This window comes from Nerophis ophidion, linkage group LG25 (assembly GCF_033978795.1).
Source record: "Nerophis ophidion isolate RoL-2023_Sa linkage group LG25, RoL_Noph_v1.0, whole genome shotgun sequence".
NCBI lineage: Eukaryota > Metazoa > Chordata > Actinopteri > Syngnathiformes > Syngnathidae > Nerophis > Nerophis ophidion.
In genome coordinates this window covers 9,732,068-9,756,643 of record NC_084635.1, presented here as the reverse complement: position 1 = coordinate 9,756,643, position 24,576 = coordinate 9,732,068, and the positions used below count along the sequence as shown (strand labels likewise).

At 38.7% G+C, this 24,576-nt stretch overlaps 1 protein-coding gene across 1 annotated transcript in view; it reads right to left on the bottom strand.

The window, feature by feature from the left end:
* luzp2 (leucine zipper protein 2) overlaps positions 1–24,576 on the bottom strand; it is a 566,503-nt gene that overhangs the window by 236,376 nt on the left and 305,551 nt on the right. Inside the window, exons 2-3 of the mRNA XM_061887318.1 lie at positions 18,686–18,803; positions 6,377–6,447 (exon numbers count right to left, since the gene is read on the bottom strand). Of these exons, the coding sequence (XP_061743302.1) occupies positions 6,377–6,447; positions 18,686–18,803 (189 nt within the window). The remainder of the gene's footprint in view (positions 1–6,376; positions 6,448–18,685; positions 18,804–24,576) is intronic.

Genomic DNA, 24,576 nt, shown 5'->3' with positions numbered 1-24,576 from the left:
CGATAGCGGTACTCAGCGATACTTTAGTGTGTGTTCACGTGGTAATAGATGTTAATTGTTTAATAATAATGTCTCATTAATTGTATTTACATATAACAATAAGCTAATAATGGGAACTGTGCATTCTTATATTTGGATTTCTTCAACTTCAGAGTCTCATTTGCATGTATTATGTGCATGTAGTTGCAATTCCAAGATGTTCGATGGGAGTAATGTACGAATGTACAATTGACTAGGATTTGTTTTGGTTCTTCCACACAAAGGATAATAATAATAATGATAATAATAATAATGGATTAGATTTATATCGCGCTTTTCGATTGTTAGATACTCAAAGCGCTCACAGAGAAGTGGGAACCCATCATTCATTCACACCCGGTGGTGGTAAGCTACATCTGTAGCCACAGACGGAAGCATGACTGCCAGTTTGCGCCTACGGCCCCTCCGACCACCACCAATCATTCATTCATCATTCATTCACCAGTGTGAGCGGCACCGGGGGCAAAGGGTGAGGTGTCCTGCCCAAGGACACAACGGCAGCGACTTTGATGTCCATAGGTGGGAAGCAAACCTGCAACCCTCAGGTTTCTGGCACGGCCGCTCTACCCACTACGCCATGCCGCCCCTTAATCCTAACTCATTTGCACGAGCCAGACATGAATGTAAGTACATATTTGATTTATTTGAAGACTATAATTCAAAACAGGAAAACAAAGGGCGCACACAATGGCGGATAACAAACTAGACTATACTCAAACAAAAAACAGCACAATGGCATGACTATATATATATATAAAAATGAACAAAAGACACTAACTGTGGCACAAAACAAACCAAAAGGCGTGAAGGTCGGTACATGAAACTGTGGTAAAAGGTTTTAGAAGGTAAGGTAGGTAGGTAAAGTTCAAAGTTGCCAGGACGAGGACAGAAACAAAGAGCTAAAATAGTGACTATGATGATGATTAGTAACAGGTGTGAGGGCTGAGGACAGGGGTGTGACTTGGAGACCAGGTGGAAACTAATGGGTTGGCATGGAGACGAAAACAAACCAGGAAGTGCAAAAACAGAACTGAATGTCCAAAAAACGAAACATAACATGACCAAACATGGCAAAAACAAAACATAATTCACAGGCGTGACAAGTACGTTGTGTTGCCTTTGATTGTGCCAGTGTTGTCTTTTGTTGAGCGCTGCAAAATGTTGTTACTGTAAGTACTAGTTTTCACTGCTGGATTCTGGAAAGAGGTTCCGCAGCCTCCGTGCAGGTTCTGTAACAACTTCTTCCCTCTGGCACATAAGGCTCTTGAACGCATCAAAATAATGCCCTCAATTCCCTCCAAAAACGGATTAACTCACTATGTTTTAAATGTACAGTAAATCTATTTATTTATATCTGCACCTTATTTCTCTTTTATCCTGCACTACAACAAGCTAATTCAACACAATCCCGTTCTTATTTGTACTGTAGAGTTCAAATTTGAATGACAATAAAGGAAGTCCAACGTGCATCTTGGGTGTAGTGTTCGTCACCAAATTCGGGGTTGTTAAAATCGCCATGTAAAATTGCTAATGCTAATCGTTAGCATGTAGAACAGAAAATCATAGAACACTGTAATGTCATCAAACATGAGGGAATGACACAATTACAATATTGTATCGAGGTAGTGTTTTCTTACCCTGATGTGGGATCTGAGCCAAGGATGTCGTTCTGGTTTGTGCAGCCTTTTGAGACATTTGTGATTAAGGGCTATATAAGTCAACTTTGATTGATTGATAAACTACTCAGTCTCATTTGCAAGTGTTATATGTATGCGGTTGCAATTCCAAGACGTTGGATGGTAGTAATGTACAAACTATGTTGTGTTACCCATTATCTCCCTGCTTGGCACTCAGCATAAAGGGTTGGAATTGGGGGTTGAATCACCAAAATGATTCCCGAGCGCGGCCACCGCTGCTGCTCACTGCTCACCTCGCCTCCCAGTGGGGTTTGGACAAGGAGATGGGTCAAACGCAGAGAGTGATTTCACCACACCGAGTGAGTGTGTGTGTGTGACTATCATTGTCATTCCTACTTTAACTTTCATTCATTCGTTCATTTTTTTATTTATCTCCTTCATTGATGTGCATTTTGAACGATACACAATTATACCTCAATTATACAATTTAAATTCACACAACAGTGCCTGAGAAGGAGCAGGATGAAGAAAAATCTTATAGTTTCCTGCCCCTTTTGACAAATTAAATTATCTTACTTCATCTAACTTCATAAAGTAAAAACCAAACAGAGCAAATAATAATAATAATACACACCTCACGGAATGATACAGAGCAGATACGAAACCAGAGAAAAAAATAAGTAAAATAATAAATAAAAAGCAAAATGTAAACACTCATGGCTGTCCATATGATCTTATTGTTCTATCTTTAAATATTTGTTTTTCAATTGGAATATTTTTGTAAAGTTTTTTATCTCATTGTAAAGAGAATTCCACAATTGTATCCCCACCACTGATGTACACATTTGTTTTAAAGTTGTCCATGAATACTGATGTTTGAAACTTTAACTTTCTTGAAGAAAAATTCCCCTATGCATGCGTTGTTTTCGGCACCCTTCAAATTGCCCAAAAAATATATACGTTTTGTAAAAAGTTCCTTGAGAGATAATCAAGAAAGGCGAAAGAGTGCAAGATTTTTTTTTTTTTTTTTTTACAAAAGCTGACGACAAAAGTGGCACACGCTTTAGTGCAAGAGAGAAGAGTCAAAGAACGTTAACGTTTTTTTCCATGTACTCTAATATACTTTATTCGTTTAGTTCAGGGGTCGGCAACCTAAAATGTTGAAACAGCCACATTGAACCAAAAATACAAAAACAAATTCGTCTGGAGCCGCAAATTAAATTGAACTGAACTCTCGCGGCTGTGTTGGAGCCACTATGGATTGAACTTTCACAGTATCATGTTAGACCCGCTCGATATCCATTGCTTTCGGTCCCCTAGGGGGGGGGGGGGGTTGCCCACATCTGAGGTCCTCTCCAAGGTTTCTCATAGTCAGCATTGTCACTGGCGTCCCACTGGATGTGAATTCTCCCTGCCCACTGGGTGTGAGTTTTCCTTGCCCTTTTGTGGGTTCTTCCGAGGATGTTGTAGTCCTAATGATTTGTGCAGTCCTTTGAGACATTTGTGATTTGGGGCTATATAAATAAACATTGATTGACTGATTGATTTAAATTAATTAAAAGCCATATTAAATAAAGATAGTCTGTCATTAAATATAGATTGAATTATGAGGACCTCAAGGAAACTAAATGAGCTCAAATATAGCTACAAATGAGGCAAAACGATGCAATATGTACATATAGCTAGCCTAAATAGCATGTTAGCATCGATTAGCTTGCAGTCATGCAGTGACCAAATATGTCTGATTAGCACTCCACACAAGTCAATAACATCAACAAAACTCACCTTTGTGCATTCATGCACAACGTTAAAAGTTTGGTGGACAGAATGAGACAGAAAAAGAAATGGCATAAAACACGTCTTAGAAAGTCGGAGAAAGTTGTACATGTAAACAAACCACGGTGAGTTCAAGGACCGCCAAAATTAGTAGAACAAAACAGCGCTCGCCGAATACTCGAATCAGGGAAGCATGTTTGATACAAACAGTGTGCTTTATAGCAGTGGTCCCCAACCTTTTTGTATCTGCGGACCGGTCAACGTCTAATAATTTGTCCCGCGGCCCGGGGGGGAGGTGTCCTTTTTTTTTCTTTTTTTTTTTTTTCTTCTTTGTCATGAAAAAGGGACGTTTTTGTCATGAAAAAGGGAGTTTTTTGTGGTTGGTGCACTATTTGTAAGTGTATATTGTGTTTTTTATGTTGATTTAATAAAAAAAATAAAAATAAAAAATAAAAAAATATTTATTTATTTTTTTTTGATAAGAAAAATTTTCCGCGGCCCGGTGATTGGGGACCACTGCTTTATAGCAATTAGGGAGGTTTGTGTCATGTTTGTCCTACATAAACCGTATTAAAACAAAAAATGTTTTTTTTTTTCCCCTCATTTTTTTTCCATTTTTCATATATTTTTGAAAAAGCTCCAGAGAGCCACTAGGGCAGCGCTAAAGACATGCGGCTCCAGAGCCGCGGGTTGCCGACCCCCGGTTTGTTATTTCCCCTTAAAGTACAATCTTGATATTATTTGTGTTTTAATTTTTGACTGACAGAAAACAGAAACTTAGAGTCGAGGCTCTGTCAGGAAAAGTATTTCTATGTCTCCCCTCCTGTTTGTTTTGTCCACAAATGTGTCGGAGTACATATGATAACAACACAAAAACAAAATATGATGATGATTCAGTAATTGTTAGTTTGTTAAATGGATATGCAATCACAGGTGTCAGCTGTCGGGTTCCAGTTTGTTTACATCAATGATTCTCAATTATATTCTATTACGCCCCCTTTGGAAGAAGAACATATTTTGCGCAAACCTCCTAACTCTCCGCCGTGACTGTAAATAGAATTATTTCAATTTTCCTGAGGGAACTATCCTGAAGGATTTAATACAGTACAAACCCCGTTTCCATATGAGTTGGGAAATTGTGTTAGATGTAAATATAAACGGAATACAATGATTTGCAAATCCTTTTCAACCCATATTCAGTTGAATGCACTACAAAGACAAGATATTTGATGTTCATACTCATAAACTTAATTTTTTTTTTGCAAATAATAATCAACTTAGAATTTCATGGGTGCAACACGTGCCAAAGTAGTTGGGAAAGGGCATGTTCACCACTGTGTTACATCACCTTTTCTTTTAACAACACTCAATAAACGTTTGGGAACTGAAAAAACTAATTGTTGAAGCTTTGAAAGTGGAATTCTTTACCTTTCTTGCTTGATGTACAACTTAAGTGCCACACATTTTCGATGGGGGACATGTCTGGACTGCAGGCGGGCCAGGAAAGTACCCGCACTCTTGTTTTACGAAATCACGCTGTTGAAACACTTGTCTTGCTGAAATAAGCAGGGGCGTACATGATAACGTTGCTTGGATGACAACATATGTTGCTCCAAAACCTGTATGGACCATTCAGCATTAATGGTGCCTTTACAGATGTGTAAGTTACCCATGGCTTGGCACCCCCATACCATCACAGATGCTGGATTTTGAACTTTGCGCCTACAACAATCCGGATGGTTATTTTCCTCTTTGTACTGGAGGACATCACGTCGTCTGTTTCCAAATAATGATTTGAAAAGTGGACTTGTCCGACCACAGAACACTTTTCCACTTTGAATCAGTCGATCTTAGGTGAGCTCGGGCCCAGCGAAGCCGGCGGCGTTTCAGGATATTGTTGATAAATGGGTTTTACCTTGCACTTACAGATGTAGCGACCAACTGTAGTGACTGACAGTGGTTTTATGAAGTGTTCCTGAGCCCATGTGGTGATATCCTTTACACACCGATGTCGGTACCGCCTGAGGGATAAAAAGTCCGTAATATCGTCGCTCACGTGCAGTGATTTCTCCAGATTCTCTGAACTTGTTGATGATTTTACGGACCGTAGATGGTGAAATCCCTAAATTCCTTGCAATAGTTTGTTGAGAAATGTTGTTCTTAAACTGTTTGACAATTTGCTCACGCATTTGTTCACAAAGTGCTGACCTTCGCCCCGTCCTTGTTTTTGAATGACTGAGCATTTCTCGGAAGCTGCTTTTGTACCCAATCATGGCACCCACACACTCACAAACTACCGATCTCAGGGCGGACACTCTAACCACAAGGCCACTGAGCAGGTCAATCCTTAAAATCACTCCACAAATCTTTTTTTGATTAAGTATGGGGTTTTAAACCATTGAATAGTTGGATTATTTACTCATAGCTGCTTTTTGCAGGAAGATCTAGGCTCCTTGCAGCGTAACAGCCATCTTGGCTTGGTTGACCACTGCTTTTTTTCCACTTCCGGGAAGAAGTCTCGCGTTGGAATACAAGCAATGACTACATATACATATACATACATTTATGTGTATGTTACTTTACATGCAGACGGCTTTCAAAGTCAAAAAGTTTGAACACCGTTAGTATTACAGTATTTTGTTATTCTGCGTGACTAAAAAACATCCAAAATAGGAGCACTGGTTGCAAAAATTGCATGAATGTTCATGATGGAGGTTCAAATCAAATTAGTTTTCTTTCAACATTGATGCTTAGCTAAAAAAATAATGTAAAGATAATTGTTAGATATAATGTTTTATGGGTTTTGATCATAACTTAAAAATAATCAACATTAACAATCTTATATAACTTCCATAACTATATGTTAGTAATCTCGACATTTGAACAGCATTGGTGGCTTTAAAAGGTTTAAAGAGTGTCTTTACCTCTGTTTGTGGCTGAGCTCCAAAATCCTTTGTACGTCCTTCTTGGCGACTGAGTCATCGTTTTTCAAAGACTAAAAGAGAAAAAAAAAAAAGACAACAATGTTTGCATATTACACAACGACCTCCTTGTACTATAAGGGCAAACAAAATAAGCTTTCTTCTGAGGTTTGGTGTTTCTTCCAAAGCTGAGTTCAAAACAAAGTGCGGCCGTTCCAGAGAAATAATACTGATTGAATACTTTAAAAGAAGTAGCAAAAAATAGATGAAGCATGAAATAATCGAGATGAATACCATTAACAGGAACATTTGTAGCTGATGTTGAAATGTTGAAGCCCCGGAAAATAAATATGTAGCCTCAAACAATCTGGCTGTGGTGTCTGTGAAAAATCCTAACAAGGGTAGAGGGAGAAACGCTGATTGGTTTTTACCGGCGCCAAAGCACCCGCCTGATGAGTCATTCTGGATTAGTCGGGTCCCCAATTGCTTGACAATCCCTTGAAGATATTTTTGTTTGTCATCAAGTGGACCGAAATTCCCCACGGTAATAGGAAACGGTGTCTTTCAAAATTATGCAGCTTGGTTTAAAACAATGCTGCGAGGTACAGTCTGTGGCAATTAACACCGCATTTCCATAAACCCTAACTTCCTCTGGTCAAAGGGGAATGTTTTCTTCCTCTCCGTCCCTAGTGGCAACTCATACACATTCATATTCAGTGACAAATTGTCACAACCAGGGCGCATACCAATGCGCCCTCATCTTTGCGCTCTGCTTGCCAGCAAGGCTGTGGGCGATCGGCAATCAGCACACCTGGGAATGATGAGAGGGAGCTGTGTAAAGGACCAGTGGACCAAAGGATCCAGGCGGGAACTTAGTTTATCAGTCTGCGGTTGCCAGTGTTCTGTTCTACATGGTAGTGTGCTGGGGGGGCAGTACATCTAAGAAGGACAGCTCCAGACTTGAGAAACTGATCAGGCGGGCCGGTTCTATAATCGGAATGAAACTGGACACACTGGTGACGGTGAAGTGAAGTGAATTATATTTATATAGCGCTTTTCTCTAGTGACTCAAAGCGCTTTACATAGTGAAACCCAATATCTAAGTTACATTTAAACCAGTGTGGGTGGCACTGGGAGCAGGTGGGTAAAGTGTCTTGCCCAAGGACACAACGGCAGTGACTAGGATGGCAGAAGCGGGAATCGAACCTGCAACCCTCAAGTTGCTGGCACGGCCGCTCTACCAACCGAGCTATACCGCCCCGGTGGCAGAGAAGAGGACTGTTGACAAACTAGCGAGCATCCTGGATGATGCCAGTCACCCTCTGCATAGCGTTATCAGTAGCCAGAGGAGCCTGTTCAGTTCTAGACTGCTTCATCCCAAGTGCAGGACTTATAGACTCAAAAACTCCTTTGTCCCACACGCCATTAGACTGTACAACTCCTCTCTGGGGCGGGGGGCGGGGGGTACTAGGATGACAGGGGATGCAAAACAATAACAGTGTAATACGTTTTCATAACATGGTCACTACTGCCTACTTTGTCTTGTTATATACTTATTTTATTGTTATGTTTTTATTCCCATTGTTGCTTTTTATTTTTTATTCTTATTGTAATATTTCTCTATTTTGCTTCCATTTAAACCACCATTATTTACTTTTTACTTTTTTGAATTGATCTCAACTCTGTACACTGCTGCTGGAATTTTAATTTTCCTGAAGGAACTCTCCTGAAGGAATCAATAAAGTACTATCTATCTATCTATCTATCTATCTATCTATCTATCTATCTATCTATCTATCTATCTATCTATCTACCTAGCTAGCTAGCTAGCTAGCTAGCTACCTACCTACCTACCTACCTACCTACCTACCTACCTACCTACCTACCTATCTATCTATCTATCTATCTATCTATCTATCTATCTATCTATCTATCTATCTATCTATCTATCTATCTATCTATCTATCTATCTATCCATCCATCCATCCATCCATCCATCCATCCATCCATCCATCCATCCATCCATCCATCCATCCATCCATCCATCCATCCATCCATCTATCTATCTATCTATCTATCTATCTATCTATCTATCTATCTATCTATCTATCTATCTATCTATCTATCTATCTATCTATCTATCTATCTATCTATCTATCTATCTATCTATCTATCTATCTATCTATCTATCTATCCATCTATCCATCTAAAACACTATTAAAACAATAAGCAGATAAGGGATCTTCCAGAATTATCCAAGTAAATGTGTCTAGTTACATCTGAAACGATCCCAATGCCGCCGCCTGGAGCCGTCGCTTTTTCTTTTTATTTATTTATTTATTTTTTTGTGCTTCACTCTAACTTTCCTCATCCACAAATCTTTCATCCTCGCTCAAATTAATGGGGAAATTGTCGCTTTCTGGGTCCGAATAGCTCCTGCTGCTGGAGGCTCACAATATAAACAATGTGAGGATGTGAGGAGCCCTACAACCTGTGACGTCATGCGCACATCATCTGCTACTTCCGGTAAAGGCAAGGCTTTTTTATCAGCGACCAAAAGTTGCGAAGTTTATCGTCGATGTTCTCTACTAAATCCTTTCAATATCGCGAAATGATCAAGTATGACACATAGAATGGACCTGCTATCCCCGTTTAAATAAGAAAATCTCCTTTCAGTAGGCCTTTGAAACCACTCAAAGTCAAGTTAAAAGAAGACGTAACCCTTTGCTCCGAGATTAAAAACAGACACCTGTAAAAACCCCTTGTTTTATCAGGATTCTGTGTTTTTATGACCAACATTACCGTCATATTAAATCTGCTAGCAGTGGCAAAGCACCTGCATGGTGCTGACACGTCGACACATGAACGCGTGTAATGCATGCTGTACAATGTCAGCCACAACCTCAGGGTAGTTATGTGTTGTGTAAGTATTGTGCGAGCAAGGCCGCATGTGCCAAAGAGGTCATGTGTTGCCATGTTGGTGCAAAAACTAAATGCTAATTTGATGTGTGAATAATTAGGTGATTATGCAGACCAGCCAACATGTACGCATTTTTCGCACGAGGCACGCATATTGACCTTTGATACACTTATGCTCGTGTGTCAATGCACCATAGTGCGTCACACCGGCTCACTCCTCACCTCTTGCATAGTGGGATGTGCACCTAAAAAAAAAAAATGGTCAAAGCTGGGGTCCACTTGTCGACCATCATTTTCCTGTGTGTAAACTACTTGTTCAGAGCTTACCTCTGTCATTATCCGCGGCTCTAATCATGTCATAATCGGGTTTTGGTTCTGTTTTGTATCTCGTCTTGTTAGTATTTGACTCCCTTAGTTCCTGGTGGCACTTCCTGTTTGTTTCCGTTTCCATAATTACGCATTTGTGTTACCTGCATCTTGCTTTTCACGCGCACCTGCCTCCTAATTTCTGTCCCTATTTAAGCCTGCCCTTTTTTGTCATTCGTCCTCACAGTCTAATTTGCTAATTCACGCAACAGGTGACGTCGCTATCCCAAGCTTGTGGTAAAAGACTGTTTTTGTGTACTTTAGCGTCCATGTTATTCCCTCCTGTGTTTATTTCCCTGGCTCACATGCTAGCGTCTTTTGTTCTTTCTAGCTCACATGCTAGTTCTGTTGGTTTGTCTCTTGTGCTTTTGTGCAAGTATTAAAGTTCTTAGTTTGTTCTGTAGTGTAAAAAAAAATCATAATCCTTACCTTCACGCTTTGTCTATTCCGACTGCACCAACGAGAGAACGCAACCACATCACCACAATGCCAACCAAACGTCACAATCTCCTCTGATTTTGGATCAACATTTGCACATTTTGATTAGTTCCAGCTGCAATATCACTCCCGTTCTCCCGTAAGTTACCATTGTTCAACTGTGACCCAAGGAGCTAAAATGCTAAATAGTCGACGGAAGTTGTGGTTCAGTGAGTTCACACGCTCAACCCTAAAGAAGAGCCATAAAAGTAGGTCCAAAATGCATACGCAAACCTTAGCTAGTTTTTTGGGGGGCATTTTATAAAGTATTGTATTCAATTAAACAAACATTGGTCGAATAGAGCAGGGTCAGCAGTCAAAAACTGTTGAAACAAAAAATACTAAATAAAAATTAAACACCTTTTTATAAGTCGTATAATGAAGGCAACACGTGGTGTAAGTGTCTATATTAGCTATATTAGCCTACTATCAATATGACTGTGTGTCTATGGTTGACGCAAATTTTCGTTGACAGAAATGTTGAAATGTAATATTTATTCCACGCATTAGTAAAACGGGCGGCTTCTCAGAAAGGTGAGATAACTCCAGGAAATGACTGGTTTAGAATGGCCAAAAGTATAGATGTGTGTGTCCAAGTTAAAGGAAACGGCAGGCTGTCTTCTTCTAATACAGGGGTAGGGAACCTATGGCTCTAGAGCCAGATGTGGCTCTTTTGATGACTGCATCTGGCTCTCAAGATAAATCTTAGCTGACATTGCTTAACACGATAAGTAATTAATAATTCATCCAACGCCCTTGACGCAAATCCCTTAGGGGTGATGGACAACTGGGCAGTGCCTGAAGAGCTGCAGCCCGCCACCGTAACCCCCAACTCCCTCCCCTCTGTTGCAAGTCTGGAGATGTATGTTGTGATACGTATATATGCTGTTCTGTGACCCTAAACACTTATTGTTTGTCTAATCAAATCAATCAGTCAATCAACAAAGTTGTGTTGTACTTGGGCAATAACAATACTTACCTACCTACATAATTACGCTGGTAATCACAGTGTCACAATATCCTTTTTCTACCGCACCTGTTCAAGAAGTCGCATTCATGATAAGAAGTATTTGATTTATTATTGGTTAGATTCAGAATAACAATGTTATTAAAAAGAATAAGAGACCTACAATACTCTAAAAATGTTGGTCTTACAAACAAAAAATGCAGGCATTGTTAAAACTATTATATGGCTCTCACGGAAATACATTCTAAAATATTTGGCTTTCATGGCTCTTTCAGCCAAAAAGGTTCCCGACCCCTGTTCTAATGGATTTAGTACAATCTCTGCAAGCTGGGTTACATTTGCTGTGGTCTGGAACAACATGACACACAAACATCTATCAGAAATGCAGCCAATATTACACACAGATAATGTGTCACGAGACATGCAAATATAAACTAAATACACAGAGGACATTAGTAGAGGAAATTAAATGAGCTCAAATATACCTACAAACAAGGCATAAAGATGCAATATGTACAAACAATTAAGATGATGATTGATTTGTTTACAGTCATGCAGTGACCAAAATGAGCTTCATTAGCACGCCACACAAGTCAATAACATCAATAAAGCTCACTTTTGTTGCGATCCGTGACTCGGATCTTCACATATTATTGTTTGTTTTTTAGATCATTGTTCTCATTCTCCATTTGATCCGTTCATTTCCCATTTAGTTCATCAGCATCGGAAAGGCTGATTATCGGTCCTGCTAGACACCGACCTCTATTTAATAATACAACTTTAACATTTGACAACCAAATAATAAAACAAGGTGACTCTGTAAAAAATCCGGGTATTATATTCGACCCAACTCTCTCCTTTGAGTCACACATTAAAAGCGTTACTAAAACGGCCTTCTTTCATCTCCGTAATATCGCTAAAATTCGCTCCATTTTGTCCACTAAAGATGCCGAGATCATTATCCATGCGTTTGTTACGTCTCGTCTCGATTACTGTAACGTATTATTTTCGGGTCTCCCCATGTCTAGCATTAAAAGATTACAGTTGGTACAAAATGCGGCTGCTACACTTTTGACAAGAACAAGAAAGTTTGATCATATTACGCCTGTACTGGCTCACCTGCACTGGCTTCCTGTGCACTTAAGATGTGACTTTAAGGTTTTACTACTTACGTATAAAATACTACACGGTCTAGCTCCATCCTATCTTGCCGATTGTATTGTACCATATGTCCCGGCAAGAAATCTGCGTTCAAAGGACTCCGGCTTATTAGTGATTCCCAAAGCCCAAAAAAAGTCTGCGGGCTATAGAGTGTTTTCCGTTCGGGCTCCAGTACTCTGGAATGCCCTCCTGGTAACAGTTCGAGATGCTACCTCAGTAGAAGCATTTAAGTCTCACCTTAAAACTCATCTGTATACTCTAGCCTTTAAATAGACCTCCTTTTTAGACCAGTTGATCTGCCGCTTCTTTTCTTTCTCCTATGTCCCCCCCTCCCTTTTGGAGGGGGTCCGGTCCGATGACCATGGATGAAGTACTGGCTGTCCAGAGTCGAGACTTAGGATGGACCGCTCGTCAGGACCCAGGATGGACCGCTCGCCTGTATCGGTTGGGGACATCTCTACGCTGCTGATCCGCCTCCGCTTGAGATGGTTTCCTGTGGACGGGACTCTCGCTGCTGTCTTGGATCCGCTTGAACTGAACTCTCGTGGCTGTGTTGGAGCCACTATGGATTGAACTTTCACAGTATCATGTTAGACCTGCTCGACATCCATTGCTTTCGGTCCCCTAGAGGGGGGTTGCCCACATCTGAGGTCCTCTCCAAGGTTTCTCATAGTCAGCATTGTCACTGGCGTCCCACTGGATGTGAATTCTCCCTGCCCACTGGGTGTGAGTTTTCCTTTCCCTTTTGTGGGTTCTTCCGAGGATGTTGTAGTCGTAATGATTTGTGCAGTCCTTTGAGACATTTGTGATTTGGGGCTATATAAATAAACATTGATTGATTGATTGATTGATTGATTGACCATGGTTACTTATTAGTTTCAGCTGTTACTCCCGGTTCCTGCACACCTGTTCTCTGTTAATCACCTTCCCTTTATAAGCCTTCCTCTTTTCATTCTTCTGCCGGGGACTCTAGTTTGTTTTCACACAACGGAACGTCTGCTTTACACTTTTGCTTACATGCAATTCCTGTAGTATTTTTGCGAGCTCTCACGCTGCGCAATTTTATTTATTCTTAGCTCTCATGCTAAATGTTTTGTTTTCGCCTTTGTGTGCCTATGTGCCTATGCTAGCGTCTTTTGTTTGCCTTTTCTTAGCTCCAGTATTTTTGTTTTCTAGCACCTTTTGTTATTCAAATTAATAGTTAAACCTTACCTTTGCTGTGTTCTTTTTCGACGCATCCTCGAAGGAATCGAACCCGGCACCACGATGCCGAACAGACGTAACAACTTTTGTGCATTCACGCACAGCATAAAACGTTTGGCGGACAAAATGAGACAAAGAAAGAGTGGCATAAGACACGTCTTTCTGTGGCAGCTTCAGAGAAAGTCAGACATCTAAACAAACTACGGTGAGTTCAAGGACCACAATTGGTAGGATAAAAAGGGCGCTCGCCAAATACTCTCATCAGTGAAGCATGTTTAATATAAACAGTGGGATTTCTAACGAGGTTTGTGTCATGTTTGCCATCCTACAGAAACCATATTAAAACAAATATTATATTTTGTCTTTCATCTTTTTCCATTTGGCAACCTTTTTCTCATTCCCGGCAAGAAAGTAAAGCCACAAGAAGTCGGGTTTAGAAGCTAATAAAAAACACGGCGAATAGCCTGGACAGCGGCAGTGAGACAATCAAATTTCACTTTTATTGCCAACACCTGGTACACGTCGGTGTATTCACGCATTTTAAGACTGGTTACATTTTGATACAGTTTTTTAGTCTCTTAAACGCGGAGCATTTCGTAGGATGTTAGCGTTAGCCAATCTAGGAGCGGGCTAGTTTGCAAACAACGTACAATATTTTTGAAAAAAAAAGCATGTTGTGTGTTTACTTGTAGTTTTGGGTAAGCACAAAAATAAATGATTATTTTTTGCGCAGAAGAAACGCAGCGATTAAAGTATTTAAATGTAACAATAGGCTTGATTTTGGGGGAAAACATGCCAATGAAAAAGTGGACCTCATGTATCTACAACACATAAGTTATCCATCCATCCATCCATTTTCTACCTTTTGGAGTCACGGGGGGTGCTGGTGCCTATCTCAGCTGCATTCGGGCAGTACACCCTGGACAAATCCCTACCTCATCACAGGGCCAACACATCAGTGATGAAATCCAAAACAAAGGACAATGTGCCTTAACAGACTTTGCATTCAAAAATTCTTTACCGATATAAATACTGACTCCGTTGACAAAACATAAACAAGTTTTGCGGCACTTTAACTTTTTCAAAACTCATCCATCGGAAGTGCTCATAGCTCAAATGAGTCATTCCACCATTTTTTATTACTTTTTCCTTGTTGCAAGCCTTTGGAATAGAGTACAGTTTGTCCCAATATGGTCCCTTGTTTTTTTTATTTTTTTTGTTCCATCTTAATTTAAGTTTATTACTCGCTTTCACAACGTAAACAAAAGCTTTTGCAACCCAGCCCCACAATGATTTGCAAAATCAAGCGGCCTTTCCAGCCCAATGTAGCAAGAAAGCATTTTCCTGACCCTTTGGAGGTTAGGGCTGCAACAAATCTAATGAAACACTGATTACAAATTCATAAAATCACAAGCCGTTGCAGTGTTGTAGAACAACAAAAGCCTTAACATCACAAATCGTTTAAAAAAAGGAAAATTAGGTCGCGACAATTACAAAAAAAAGCCAGCACAATGCTGCAGGGACTTTAATAATAACACAAAGCTTTGCAGTGAATTTACAGAGGCTTTTATGTACAGTACATTCACTTAAGCTCAAGTTTAGCTTTGATCCCCTATCCATCCAAAAATGGATGGATGGATGGATGGGGGATCAAAGCTAAACCTGTTGTCGCTTAAATCAGGGTCCCCAAATTACTACTTTAAAAAGAAAAAAAAAGAAAAAAAAATGAATAAATATATATATATATATATATATATATATATATATATATATATATATATGTCTTGATTGGATTATCCAGAGAATAGTGCTCGATACCGTGGTAGAGCGCAATATGTAGGTGTGGGAAAAATCACAAGACTACTTCATCTCTACAGAACTGTTTCATGAGGGGTTCCCTCAATCATCAGGAGATTTTAATGGAAGCATTCACATACAATGGTTCATATAAGGCACAGAGTGGGTGGGTACAGGCAGGCGTAGGGTCTAGGTGATTGGCTCATGTGTTACCTAGGAGGTGTTTCCGTCCATGTTGAAATGATTTCACAGTGCTTGTTGAGGGATGACCGGTCTGGATGATATATAATAAACACTTCCTCTTTCAAGCATAGGTTGCATCTTTTATAACCACTGTTGTAAGGTGTGCTGGATGCAAGAATTTGCCATGTTATTGAATATTCAACATTATTGTCTTTGAGGTTCCAAATGTGCTTGCTGAGTTCTGTAGAATTCCGCAAAGTCTGGTTTCTAAAGGAGGCCTTGTGATTATTCCATCCGGTTTCAAACGCTCCTTCGGTTAATCCTACGTACGTGTCGGATGTGCTAATGTCCTTGCGTGTTACCTTTGCTTGGTAAACGACTGATGTTTGTAAGCACCCCACGTTGAGAGGGCAATTAGGTTTCTTGCGGCAGTATACAAACCATAGTATGTGAATGCTTATATATATATATATATATATATATATATATATATATATATATATATATATATGTACCGAGAGCCTAATGTGGCCTTCGAGTCAAAAAGTTGGAATACTAAGAGTCATCATACCCTGGGGCCACTGACAAGAATAAATTACCCCAATCAAGAATGCTTAATTATAAGAGCACCGACCTGCAACTTGAGGGCAACTCGTCAAAACCAGAAACGCTAGCTTCATCAAATCTGCTTCTACCCATTGTTTGGATTCTCTTTTAAACGATTATGGTGCCCCGCCCAACCCCCTAACCCCCACCCCCCACAGCCAACAAATTGTTCCCTCCAAACAATCTGTGCCTTGTCCATCAAGCTGGCACCTGGCCTAGGATGAAGGTAGTTGCCTGCAGTAAAAAAAAAAAAAAGTCTGCCCAGGAGATATGAGAGGGAGGTCTTACACAATAACACACAATTTTACACCTTTACAGTTTTTGAGAAATGTGTATATGAAGTTACCAGTGAGAAACATATTTGATAAAATGTGGAGCATTTGAATGGAAGCTCTCAAAGGTGATCCATTTTCCATTGACCTCTCTTAATGGTTTTTTGGGGGGGAAAAAAATCTGCACTCTTATTTAGTCGAAAGAGAGGATGAATTAAATATTAAAATGCTGTGCTAAAAAATCTGATGCCCTTTCGAAGAAGTACAGCCGACAACCAGTTTTACTGAGGAATGAAAGAATTTAAAATGTGAAATAGGAAGGTTAGGGCTTACAGGCATAGGTGATGCATTGCAGAACGTGCCATATAATTCTGTTAAATCGTTGCACCTGGGCAGTGCTTTAAGCCAAAATGCATCGTTTGTTAGGCTGATCTATTTGATACTCAAATATATAAAATACGAAATGTACAGTGCAGGCCAAAAGTTTGGACACACCTTCTCATTTCAATACGTTTTCTTTATTTTCATGACTATTTACATTGTAGAGGCACTGAAGGCATGAAAACTATGACACCTGTGAAGTGATTACCTCTTGAAGCTCATTAAGAGAATGCCAAGAGTGTGCAAAACAGTAATCCCAGCTAAGGGGGGCTATTTTGAAGAAACTAGAACAGGGATCACCAACGCGGTGCCCGCGGGCACAAGGTATAGCCCGTAAGGACCAGATGAGTCGCCCGCTGGCCTGTTCTAAAAAATAGCTGAAATAGCAGCACTTACCAGTGAGCTGCCTCTATGTTTTTAATTGTATTTATTTACTAGCAAGCTGGTCTCGCTTTGCTTGACATTTTTAATTCTAAGAGATAAAACTCAAATATAATTAGAAAATCCAAGATAATATTTTAAAGACTTGGTCTTCACGTGTTTAAATAAATTATTTTATTTTTTTACTTTGCTTCTTATAACTTTCAGAAAGAGAAAAAATGCAACTTTAAAAATTATTTTAGGATTTTTAAACACATGAACCTTTTAAATTCCTTCCTCTTCTTTCCTGACAATTTAAATCAATGTTCAAATATTTTTTTTTTATTGTAAAGAATAATAAATACATTTTAATTTAATTCTTCATTTTAACGTCTGTTTTTTCAACAAAGAATATTTGTGAAATATTTCTTCAAACTTATTACGATTACAATCCCAAAAAATTATTCTGGCAAATTTGGAAAATCTGTAGAATCAAATTTAAATCTTATTTCAAAGTGGATTTTAACCTATTTAAAACCTGTCATCAAATTTCTAAAATTAATCTAAATCAGGAAAAATTACTAACAATGTTCCATTATCCATCCATCCATCCATTTACTACCGCTTATTCCCTTTCGGGGTCGCGGGGGGCGCTGGCGCCTATCTCAGCTACAATCGGGCGGAAGGCGGGGTACACCCTGGACAAGTCGCCACCTCATCACAGGGCCTGTTCCATTATTTATTTTCTTAATTTTTTCTAAAATAATCGAATTAGCTAGTTTTTCTCTTCATTTTTTTCGGTTGAATTTTGAATTTTAAAGAGTCGAAATTGAAGATAAACTATGTTTCAAAATTTCATTTCCTCTTTTAAACCGTTCAATTAAGTGTTTTTTTCATCATGTATTCTCTACAAAAAACCTTCCGTAAAAGGAAAAAAAATGTATGACGGAATATCAGACAAAAATACCCATTTTTTTAAATATCTATACATAGATTAATTTATTAAAGGTAAATAGAGCAAATTGGCTATTTCCGGCAATTTATTTAAGTGTGTATCAAACTGTTAGCCCTTCGCATTAATCAGTACCCAAGAAGTAGTTCTTGGTTTCAAAAATTACGGTGACCCCTGGACTACAATATAAAACGTGTTTTCAGTTATTTCACCTTTTTTTTGTTAAATACATAACTCCACATGTGTTCGTTCATAGTTTTCATGCCTTCAGTGAGAATCTACAATGTAAATAGTCTTGAAAATAAAGAAAACCCATTGAATGAGAAGGTGTGGTGGCCTATACTGTATACATTTCTATAGTGACCACTACAAAGTCCATGGTAATACAAGCTTGACTGTAACATAATTATATTACCAGTAAAACTGTACTGGGCTATAAATCACAGGTTATTAACGAATGTAAAACGACCAGTGCGTTCAAGTCGTGTCGTTAAAAAGCTTTTATAATGTATTCGAAGGAGTTCAGTTCACGAGTGCAATATTAAAGTCAACTATTTGTAGTTCACCAACAGACACCCCCATAAAAAAAAAAACCCTCTGAGCTACAGTAAATAAAGCAATGAACATCGCATAATCCTTTCCCGAATGAAAGAGAACATTTCCCAAACCTGAATGTCGCCTTTTATGCTGTCCAGCTCCTTGGATGTCTTCGAGAGCTGGTGCAAGATGTTGCTTCTTTCAGTGAAGACTTCCTTCAGCTTCTTTTCCAGACCATCATAGCCTTGTCTGTCAAGAGAATAAAATAAAGAAATTCAATTTTTAAGGTTTACTTATAAATAAGACAGTTAGGTTTATACCAGGGGCGTCACTAGACCTAATACTGTACTGGGGCACACCTGGGGCACAAATAATTCATGTGAGCGTGCAAAGCGGGCGAGAAAAAACATTTTTAGCACTTATTTATCATAAAAAAATACATAAATAGTGCTTTAAACTATGAAATCATATCAGATGATGTTGTATGGATCTTTGATTAACCACCTGAAATTAACTAATGCATTTGACCTACTTGTGCACTTTTTTACTCCAGACTTCTAACCTGCTACTGGTAAAAGCAAAAAGAGCAATTAATCTTTTTGAAATATATATTGCAGTAATCATCTGCAAATTTAACATCTACAAAAGTACAACAACAAATAAAGCACCCCTACATCTCCGGGTTCTTTTATATTATTTAATTTTCATTTATGGCAATGTGGCTAATCATATTTGAGATACACAAAACTATAAAATATACACAAAACAATAAAGCCACAGTAGTAGAATAAATGAACAACTGTCTGTTCAGGGATTCATTTTCTGAGAAATAAACTGTAACGTCTCCTTTTCATTTTTGCAAAGTGGTCAAATCACTCTGGACGGACATGGAAATATTACTGTAACTGTTATACAGTTGACCAGTGGTTCCCAACTGCTGGGTCGTGACATAAAATTGGATTGTGTGTCATTTTCACTGAGTCGTAGTCAGATGTGTGCATGAAAAAAAAAAAAAAGTTTAGGGAGAAAAAAATCAAATTGTGGCAACAAAACCAGATATTTTTAGCCATCTTCCTGAAAACAAATACAGAAATGTTACTATTTTTTCTGGAAACAAAACCAGATGCTTTAGCTGTAGCCATTTTTCTGGTGACAAAACAAGATTATTTTAGTCAAAGTCACACCGATTAACAAGACAAGTCTACTGTGCTATTTTTCTGTGAAATAAACTTGAATGATTTAAAAATTTGGCTCACGACTTGATGATATGGAAAAATGTTTTTCTTCCTCAAGATAAACCATTTGAGAAGCACTCAACTCACACATGCTGACTCCAAATCATCATTGATGCAGAACCAGCAGACAATAACCAACATTATGTTTCATGTTCATTGGAAATTCCCCCAACATCTTGTACAACAAATGAATATGTTTGTCTTGATACAAGGAATAACGTCAGCTAACTTAGCATCAACTTAAGACAATGATGTTGCCTAGCTAGCGAGGACTTCACTTATATCTCTCATTCCTGCTGCTTCTTCTCTGCTGCGGGCGAATAACTTTCTGATATCCATCTAGGAGTTACAGTTTGAGTCAAATCAAAATGATATAAGTAACAAATTGTTGTTGGCTAACGTTACCTACTACCTCAGCAGTGATTCGCACCCCCACCCCCTCTCTCCTTCTCTCTCAACCGAAATCTCGATCCACACGTGAATAAATTACCATATTAAGTAGCCATGTGCTCATTGTTACGTGGAGTGAATACAGTAGCAATCAATTACCATACTAAGTAGTATGTGTGCTGTTGTCTATGTTATGTAGACTTAAAACTCTGAAGCGTTTTTTTTTATTGGTGAAATTTTTACTGGGGCACTGCAGAGCAACACTGGGGCAAGTGCCCCAGTGAAATCTGTCTGGCGACGCCCCTGGTTTATACTACCGCCTATGGGGCAGGATTGGTAAACAAAGGCTATGTTCACACTGTAGGCTAAATTTCAAATAAATCGGTAAGAAAAGTACAGTTCTGATTTCCATATATGGACATCATTTCAATATGTATCCTATGAGACGGCAGTCTTACTGTAAGTCACGTTTATCCGACCAATACGTCTTCGAAAGGTCACAATTCATCGCAAAAATAGTGAGGCATGAGCGTGTCTTTGATACTAAGTTTTTGGGAGTTATAATTGACCATAAATTATCATGGAGACAACATGTAAATTATATAAAAACAAAAATATCAAAAACACTTGGTGTTTTGTATAAAACTAAAGATTTACTTAATCATAATTCTTTGTCAACAATTTATTATACTTTGATACTTCCATACATGACATACTGTGTAGAACTCTGGGGAAACACTTTTAAAACCATAATTAATGATATTGTTTTGCTGCAAAAAAAAAGCTGTACGGCTAATAAACAAAGCAGGATATTATGACCATACCCATCCATTATTTGTTAAATCAAAACTTATGAAATTTAAAAATCCATCCATCCCCATCCATTTTCTACCGCTCATTCCCTTTTGGGGTCGCGGGCGCCTATCTCAACTACAATCGGGCGGAAGACGGGGTACACCCTGGACAAGTCGCCACCTCATCGCAAGGCTAACACAGATAATGTTCAAAGCAAAAATAAATACTCTTCCAGAAGGAATTCAAAAATACTTCTCTCTACAGACCAGCAAATACAATCTAAGAGCTGAATCTAAGTTTATTTTACCAAAAGCAAGATTAGTTGTTAAACGTCGATGTTTACCTGTTCTCGGTCTTAATTTGTGGAATTCTGTTGGTAAAGAAATAAAAATGAGTGACTCAGTATTTAATTTCAAAGAGAACATGTCACAATGTATTTTAAAAAGTTATGTGAACTAGAAATGTATGTTTCTTTGGTTAAATGTTGTATTTAGAAGGTATGTGTGTTTATTTATTTACAAATAAGTGCATGTGTGTGAGTACATATTTTTGTATTATTTGTTAAAGGGCAACTTAAATGTAAATGCTGAATGACTATATTTATTTTTGTATTACAAAATTATTAGAAAAGGTAACTTAATTGAATGTAAAAAATGTTATGTTGGGCATATAAGCTTTTTTGCTTCTGCCTGTTTCAGTCATGTTATTCATTTTTGAATGGTGATCCATGTTTGAATATGTTTTTGTTCGACTGAAAATAAACTGAACTGAAGGGATAAAAAGCAATGGCGAATGAAGGAGCAAAAAGCACGTCACGAGTTTGACCCGGCGGTAATACTAAACATGCGCTAATTATTTTGGGAAGCGAGTTTGACCCGGCAGTAATTCAAGGCAGGCAGATACTATATGCCCTGCAATTCAAGGAAATATGGTATATATTTTTTTTGTAATGGGACTATAAACATAAAAATATTTGATTTGAATACAAAATTCAAAATCGGGCATCATACCCTGCAGTGCGGACATAACACTAAAGCAGCAATATCAAGGAAAAAAGGAACAAAACAAAAACGAATAATAGCGAAGCACTGTCCAGAATAGAGTAGGGGTGGAAATATCTCATTTCTTTTTACTTCTTTCAATATACAATTCATTTTATGACGGCTGTTTTTGAGAGATATGTCTCTTGACCAGAGGCATTCCCCTCCGGTTTCATTTTAATATTGGCTGTGGTCCATTCAACTATTAAAAAGGAGGGAGGTGGGGGTAATGCAGTGGGTGTATTGTCACATCCTGTTCGTCTCTGCAAAAGCTGTGCTCCTACTGAACGTCACGGCGGAACACGTTTGTGTGCTTTATCGCCCAGCCGCCGAGAGAAAAAACACAAATGTTACTTCACAGCGCGTTTGCTTGAAGTGTAGCTGAAGTCAGAATGTTCTTCATTACGGATGTGAACACCCACTGAGATGCCAGTAGTAGTAAGAGACATTTAAGAAACGTCATCATAAGTTGCGTCGATAGAAGCTCAGGAGTTATAATCAGCACTATTTATTCCATGTGTCACCCATTGACCCATCCATCCATCCATTCATCCATCCATCCATTTTTTTAAATTAAAGATGGGTTCTCACGTCTCTGTGAGCGCTTTGAGTATCGAGTTGGTAGAAAAGCGCTATATAAATAAATGGCATCACAAACCCCGTTTCCATATGAGTTGGGAAATTGTGTCAGATGTAAATATAAACGCAATACAATGATTTGCAAATCCGTTTCAATCCATATTCAATTGAATGCACTACAAAAACAACATATTTGATGTTCAAACTGATAAACTTTTTTTTTTTTTTGCATATAATAATTAACTTAGATTTTCATGGCTGCAACACGTGCCAAAGTAGTTGGGAAAGGGCATGTTCACCACTGTGTTACATCACCTTTTCTTTTAACAACACTCAATAAATGTTTGGGAACTGAGGAAACTGATTGTTGAAATTTTGAAAGTGGATTTCTTTACCATTTTTGCTTAATGTACAGCTTAAGTTGTTCAACAGTCCGGGGTCTCCGCTGTCGTATTTTACACTTCACAATGAGCCGCACATTTTTGATGGAGACATGTCTGGACTGCAGGCGGGCCAGGAAAGTAACCGCACTCTTTTACTACAAAGCCACGCTGTTGTAACACGTTGCTTGGCATTGTTTTGCTGAAATAAGCAGGGGCGTCCATGATAGCGTTGCTTGGATGACAACATATGTTGCTCCAAAATCTGTATGGACCATTCAGCATTAATGGTGCCTTCACAGATGTGTAAGTTACCCATGCCTTGGGCACTAATACACCCCCATACCATCACAGATGCTGGCTTTTGAACTTTGCGCCTATAACAATCCGGATGGTTATTTTCCTCTTTTTTCCGGAGGACACCACGTCCACGGTTTCCAAATATAATTTGAAATGTGGACTCGTCACACCACAGAACACCTTTCCACTTTGCATCAGTCCATCTTAGATGAGCTCGGGCCCAGCAAAGCCAGCGGCGTTCCTGGGTGTTGTTGATAAATGTTTTTTTCTTTGCATAGCAGAGTTTTAACTTGCACTTACAGATGTAGCGACCAACTGTAGTTACTGACCGTGGTTTTATGAAGTGTTCCTGAGCCCATGCGGTGATATCCTTTACACACTGATGTCGGTTTTTGATGCAGTACCGCCTGAGGGGTCAATGGTCCGTAATATCATCGTTTACTGTACGTGCAGTGATTTCTCCAGATTCTCTGAACCTTTTGATTATTTTACGGACCGTAGATGGTAAAATCCCTAAATTCCTTGCAATAGCTCGTTGAGAAATGTTGTTCTAAAACTGTTTGACAATTTGCTTACAAATTGGTGACCCTCGCCCCATCCTTGTTTGTGAATTACTTAGCATTTCATGGAAGCTGCTTTTATACCCAATCATGGCACCCACCCGTTCCCAATTAGCCTGCACACCTGTGGGATGTTCGAAATAAGTGTTTGATGAGCATTCTTCAACTTTATCAGTATTTATTGCCACCTTTCCCAACCGATTAGTCACATGTTGCTGGCATCAAATTCTAAAGTTAATGATTATTTGCAAAGAAAAAAAAATGTTTATCAGTTTTAACATCAAATATGTTGTCTTTGTAGCATATTCAACTGAATATGGGTTTAAAAGGATTTGCAAATCATTGTATTCCGCTTATATTTACATCTAACACAATTTCCCAACTCATATGGATACGGGGTTTGTAATATCATTTAGTGTTTGCAAAACGCTGTTTAGAGCGTGGTATTTGGATCTTAGTAAATCAGGCCCTAGGTTGTCTTTTTTGTGTAACTAAAGTGTTGCTATAGCTTGTTTACTTCCGATGCAGTCAGTAGTCATGTGTTCAACTTCTTTAGCTGCAATAGTGGTGTTCCTCAAGGTTCCATTTTAGGTCCTTTCATGTTCATAATTTACTACATGTTTAAAGGGGAACATTATCACCAGACCTATGTAAGCGTCAATATATACCTTGATGGTACAGAAAAAAGACCATATATTTTTTTAACCGATTTCCGAACTCTAAATGGGTGAATTTTGGCGGAT